The 5,988-nt window shown below is 39.8% G+C and overlaps 2 protein-coding genes across 2 annotated transcripts in view; both read left to right on the top strand.

Annotated features, from left to right (window-relative positions):
• The first annotated feature begins 572 nt into the window (after positions 1 to 572).
• On the top strand, positions 573 to 4,687 carry LOC105312244 (CUB and sushi domain-containing protein 3-like). Its single transcript, XM_019994568.1, has 9 exons — positions 573 to 873; positions 1,542 to 1,697; positions 1,755 to 1,940; positions 1,992 to 2,177; positions 2,227 to 2,403; positions 2,713 to 2,889; positions 2,931 to 3,152; positions 3,196 to 3,414; positions 4,055 to 4,687. Exons 1-9 carry the CDS (start codon positions 573 to 575, stop codon positions 4,513 to 4,515), a joined length of 2,085 nt encoding a protein of 694 aa, XP_019850127.1. The 3' UTR covers positions 4,516 to 4,687.
• A 921-nt stretch (positions 4,688 to 5,608) lies between these two features.
• Positions 5,609 to 5,988, top strand: part of LOC109581021 (sushi, von Willebrand factor type A, EGF and pentraxin domain-containing protein 1-like) — a 4,867-nt gene continuing 4,487 nt past the window's right edge. The window contains exon 1 of the mRNA XM_019994747.1: positions 5,609 to 5,938. Within this exon, the coding sequence (XP_019850306.1) occupies positions 5,647 to 5,938 (292 nt within the window). The 5' untranslated portion in view covers positions 5,609 to 5,646. The remainder of the gene's footprint in view (positions 5,939 to 5,988) is intronic.

Consider the following 5,988-nt stretch of genomic DNA (forward strand, 5'->3'; position numbering starts at 1 on the left):
ACAATTACATACATGTACATTGACTAATGCAGTGGGTGGAATTGTGTGTACTAGCTTTAGATGTTTTGCTACAAAACACTACAAAAACAATCTTTAGATTATCAGTCAACAAATAACAGCAGCTATCATAAGAAATGAACTTAGAACTCAGGAGAACTTACTACAAATAAAACTGAATCTTCTTTCAAAGTATATAGTTCTTGGGTTTGCAAGAATTAAGTGGGAACAATGATGCGTGTGTTTCTTTTCATCCTCATAGCACTAGTAGTGACTTGTGAATCAGTACCAGTCAATAATGAAGAGAGAGCCTCTAGAGATGCTGATTACAATGTTGATGAAGATGACATTACAAGCAGACTAACTTATTGTGATGATGCTCGAGTCAAATGAAGCGGAGGTGGTTATTGAGGATTTAAAAGAGGAGGCAAAAGAGGAGGTGGGAGACAGGTTTCTATTAGTGGCATTGAACAACTTGTCCAAGGGCTAATTCGGTTTGGTATTGGAAGAAAGCTCAGTCCTGGAGGCAACAGACAAACCCAGTATGGTGGGGGCTATAGAGGGTAATAGAGGGCATGGTGGTTGTGGTGAAAATTGAGGCCACGGTGGAAATAAAGGTCATGATGGATATGGTGGATATGGTGGTCGTGGAGGTAATTGTGGCCATGGAGGCTATGGAGGCTATGGTGGTCGCGGAGGTAATGGGTGACATGGAGGCAACAGTGGTCATGGAGGACATGGATATCGTGGACGTGGGGGCTACGGTGGCCATGGAGGTCATGGTGGTCATGGAGGATATGGAGGCTATGGTGGCCGTGGTGGTCGTGGGAGTAATGGGGGCCATGGAGGAAATGGTGGTTATGGAGGATATCATTGGTAAGGATGATATAAACAGAACTAAAGTATTTTTTGAGTTGATAATAAGTTTTGTTGGTAAATTACAATTGATATTGCAAACATAATGTGGTAAGTCATTAAAAAAATCCAATTTTCAGCTCACAAAATGCATGTGTATCAGAAAAAAATTAAAAAACTCATTTTATAAACCTATTTGATACTACATTATGTCATTACAAGGTGAGCCAAGCCATTCATGCTCACAAGCAATGATTATTAGTAACATCAAGAGTAGATAATAATTATCCACTCTTGGTAACAAGTACATCAAAAATGCTAAAAAGTATACACACATATTAATATTTGATTTTTGACATTGAAATCAAAGTCATAATAGCAGACACAGTACAAAATGTAAAAAATTATTTATAAGATGTTTACTGTGGCATGAACTAGCCGTACTTCTGATTCACACACACACACCCACAGCATGAATGGAACAATGACTATATTTTATGTCAAACAAACTCTTTAATGTACAAATAACTGAAAGACTATATAAAGCAGTTAGAGTGATGCTTATCTCTAAGAGTACAAGAGAAAGAGCAGTATGAAGCACATAACAGCAGTACTGTTGCTCATTGCATCATCAACATCACTCGTGTCCTCTCTTGGTTACACTTTCTACAGTCTCTGTCCTCACCTAGAGTCCCCTGGTAATGGTCGTGTTTCAACCACTGGCCATACTTTTGGTAGTCTAGCCGTGTACCGATGCTACCGTGGATTTATACTTGAACCAGCTGAGTTCAGTACCAGGAGGTGTCTACAGGGAGGAGTATGGTCAGGACTACCGCCAAGATGCCGTTAGTTCAAAAATAATTTTTAAAAAGAAATAGTTCATCTATCTTGCATGTATTTAGGTTCACCAGTTACTTGTTCAAGTTTATCAGCTCCAGCAAATGGTAATGTTGATATTAGTAGGAGAACTCCAGGTGGTGTGGCAACATACTCGTGTAACGAAGGATTTACACTCCAGCCCTCAGCATCAAGAACAAGGACATGCCAGAGAAACGGAAGGTGGAGTGGAGTTGGCCCAATATGCAGAGGTATGATAATAATAATAATAATGCACTTAAAATTATATACACAATATTTAGCAAATAGAGCTAATTGTGGTGATCCTGGGACACCAGTTAATGGGAGGAGAGTATTAGGAACCACACTAGAGGGTGACACTGTTAGATATTTTTGCAGACAAGGCTTTGAGTTAGTAGGAAATCGAGAAAGAGTGTGTCAAAGCAATGGGCAATGGTCTGGCCAGTTACCTCTCTGTAGTAGACTGAGTAAGACAGTTGTGTCAGTCATAATAATTACATTAACTCCTGTTTATAGTTGACTGTGGTGGTTTACTAAACCCTCTCAACGGGAGAGTATTGCTAACTGGTACTGACGCTGGTTCAAGAGCAACTTATTCATGCAATGAAGGGTTTGTACTACAAGGACCACAAAGACGAGTGTGTCAAGCTAATGGTCAATGGTCTGGTCGGGATCCAACGTGTATTCCAAGAAGTAGGATATGATCATTATTATGAGAGTGTCTGTGATATTCCCAAGGAAGTGCCGTAATAATTAACAGAGCATGTTATTGTTGTGACTTAAATTTAAAATAGTTGTCATGGCTGCATTTTTAATGGTGTTATGTGACACCCTTAAAATCAATGTGTGAGGTATTGCTTAGGAACAAAATGAAAAGGATGTGTTGCTAAGCAATGAAGAACACAATGAACGGAACAATAGTGCACCCTTGCATTAACAGTTGTGGACTGCCGAGGATCGAATAAATTTTGATTGCATATTAATAATCATTTTGTACTGTAGGAAATAGCTGTGGGCAATTGCCTAATCCAAGAAATGGTCGTGTAACACTAACAGGTACAACTGCAGGATCACTAGCAGTATATACTTGTAGGAGAGGCTTTAGACTAGTAGGCAATGTACAAAGATCTTGCCAAAATAATGGACAGTGGTCCGGGAGTGAGCCAATATGCAGAAGAAGTAATTTGGAGGACAGCTTGAAATTGATATTTTCTTTAAAGATATTGTTTTTCCCCCAACAGTTTCCCCGCCACTACCACCTGGAACCTCCTGCCCAAATCCTCTCAGTCCAGCAAATGGTCAAGTACAATTAGTAATAACTAACAATAGGATCACAGCTACATACAGTTGTAATCCTGGCTTCCGTTTAGTAAGAGGATCACGTGTTAGGGTTTGTCAAAATGACAACACATTCAGTGGTAGAGCACCAATATGTGTAGAAAGTAAGTTACTCCAATTAGCCATTGTTAATTCATTCATTATTAGTTGGGGGACCAATTCCACCATTTCCACCAGGTCCACCAGGAATAAATTGTCCAACTCCTGCCAGTCCAGCCAATGGTCAAGTAGTAGTTACTCAAAGGAATAACAGATTAGTAGCTACATACAGCTGCAATGCTGGCTTCCGTTTAGCAAGAAGAGCAAGAGTTAGGTTCTGTCAAAATGATGACACATTCAGTGGCAGAGCACCAATATGTGTAGAAGGTCAGTGTACAGAAATGATGACAAGTATTAGTTAAAGCACTAGCTGTTGAGAGTAGGTTACGGAAATTATTGCATGAGGGGCGGTCGAGAGGAAAATGTAGCACGAGGCGAAGCCGTGCCGAGTGCTACATTTTCATCGAGACCGTCCCGAGTGCAATAATTTCCGTAATCTACTAATCAACAGTGCTTTGATTGGTTTGTAGTGGTGCGTAGGCGGATCAAATGAAATTTTAAAAGTCAAGCAGGTGGCCAGCGCAAGGCAATCAGATCTCATTTATCACTATTATTATTGTTACACCTCTTTTCTAGTCCGTTGTCCCCTTCAAAAGCTAGTTTTGCATACTACGCATTCGCAGATGGATTAAAATGAATGGACAACAACCACGCATGTGCATTCAGATGGACAACAGACTTGAAAAGAGGTGTACATGTATAGTATATGTAGCTGAGGCTGTGGTTTGCCTCTATCAGAGCTTGTGGTTAAAAGGAAAGCCCATACATATTATACTGTGCAGTACTATATATTCCACACAGTGCTACATTTTCCTACCATGCTCGTTATTGGAAGTTATCGCACTGGTGGCACCTTTGATCCGCCCACACACAATACTACAACTATATTTATTGATTACATATTTAGATGGACGCCCAGGCCCACCATTTCGTCCACCTGGATTTCGTCCACCTGGATTTCGTCCACCTGGATTTCGTCCACCAGGATTTCGTCCACCTGGATTTCGTCCACCAGGATTTCGTCCCCCTGGAGGACGTTCCCGATCCAGGTCATTTAGTCGCTCCAATTCAAGGTCATTTTCCATCACAACTGGTTCAAGGTCATCTTCCATCACAACCCGCCCTCCTATCCGTCCACCATTTCCCCCGCCAACAGGAGGTACTTGTCCTCATTTGACCCCACCAAAAGGAGGATTGGTTAGAGTGATTGGGTTTGAAGTTGGAGACACAGCAACATACAGCTGCTCCAGAGGGTTCACTCTAGTTGGTCCTCCTGTAAGGAGGTGCACTAGATCTGGGAACTGGTCCCGTTCACAGCCAAACTGTGTGCCTGATGATCTTGTCCAGCACCTGGAGAAAAACTACTAAACTACTTCAATATGTACACAAATTTTTCCATTAATAATATTAATTATACCATTTGTTTTTCACATGTTAAGTTATTATTTTCGTAAATTGATTTGATTTGAAAATATTTTTTTCAACATTCAAATCTTTAAAATTTTTAGGCCTACATAATTTTCTCCATAGACAATAAAAAGCTAATCGTATAAGGTAGATTTCTCTTTTAAATTTGGCACCTATAGTGAATACATCGGTAGTAGTGCTAAATGTAAAATTTGAATTTTCAGCCTATTGTAAAAGTGTGCCAACTATAACGCAGTATACTTTACATCAGTTACCAAAGGAGATCAAGGCAATCTAAAACCCAACATACACTAAGCAACATTCGTTGCATCAACTTGCATGCAACACAGTTTATGCAGGAGTCAATGGGACTTACATTGCAACGTGTTGCATGAAATAGGAAACAAATTTATTTCATATGCAACACATTGCAAGCTCCATTGACTCCTGTATAAGCTGAGTTGCATGCCACAAATGTTTCATAGTGTATATTGATAAAACTCATGTTATTATAAAATGGGTGGCATCTTTAAAATAAAACTTAATCTTACATGTATACGATATAAGCCATTACCTATGTAACAGAACTACTTAAACTGCGTGTAATTTTAAAATAGACATATGCAACTCCACCCATGAACATAAGGTAAATACACAACATGCATGCACAGTACACTATGCATTCACTAATGCAGTGGGTGTAGTAACTTTGTGTAATAGCTTTAGATGTTTTGAAAAACACCACAAAAACAAGCTTTGGATTATCAGTCATTATATAACAGTAATCATAAGAAATGCTAGTTGCATGGTCTATGCCTCAGGAGTGATAGAAGGGTGTTTGTCAATCATTGTAAAACCAAAGCCATTGTTGATTCTGAATGTAATGACAAAGACCAAATACAAGGGTTATTATTCTTATAACGGACACTATCTAGTAGCAAAAGTATTATTGTTGATTCTAGCTCATTGTATAGGTAATGGCCTGCATTCAGAGTCAGACTAAATACCATAAATAGTTTTTAAAGTATCAAAATGCTATAAAAAGCCTCAAGCCTGCTTTGTCACCTTCACTTGAACGATAAAGAAGCAATCATGAGAGCCTTATCTGTTCTACTCATTATAGCAACTGTCATCTTGGTAGCTGCAGCCACTCGTTCAGGTAGTGGATACAGGTCAGATGGATACAAGTCAGGCGAATACAGGTCAGGTGGGTACAGGTCAGACGGATACAGGTCAGGCGGATACAGGTCAGGCGGATACAGGTCAGGCGGATACAGGTCAGGGGGATACAGGTCAGGTGGATACAGGTCAGGTGGACACAGGTCAGGTGGATACCGTACTGGAGGATATAGGACAGGTGGATATGGCTACGGATATGGTGGATGTAAGTATACCAAAGTTACTACCATAATGATTATCATTTCAATGATAGAC

This window comes from Amphimedon queenslandica, unplaced genomic scaffold (genome assembly GCF_000090795.2).
Source record: "Amphimedon queenslandica unplaced genomic scaffold, v1.1 AMPQUscaffold_13520, whole genome shotgun sequence".
NCBI classification, from domain to species: domain Eukaryota; kingdom Metazoa; phylum Porifera; class Demospongiae; order Haplosclerida; family Niphatidae; genus Amphimedon; species Amphimedon queenslandica.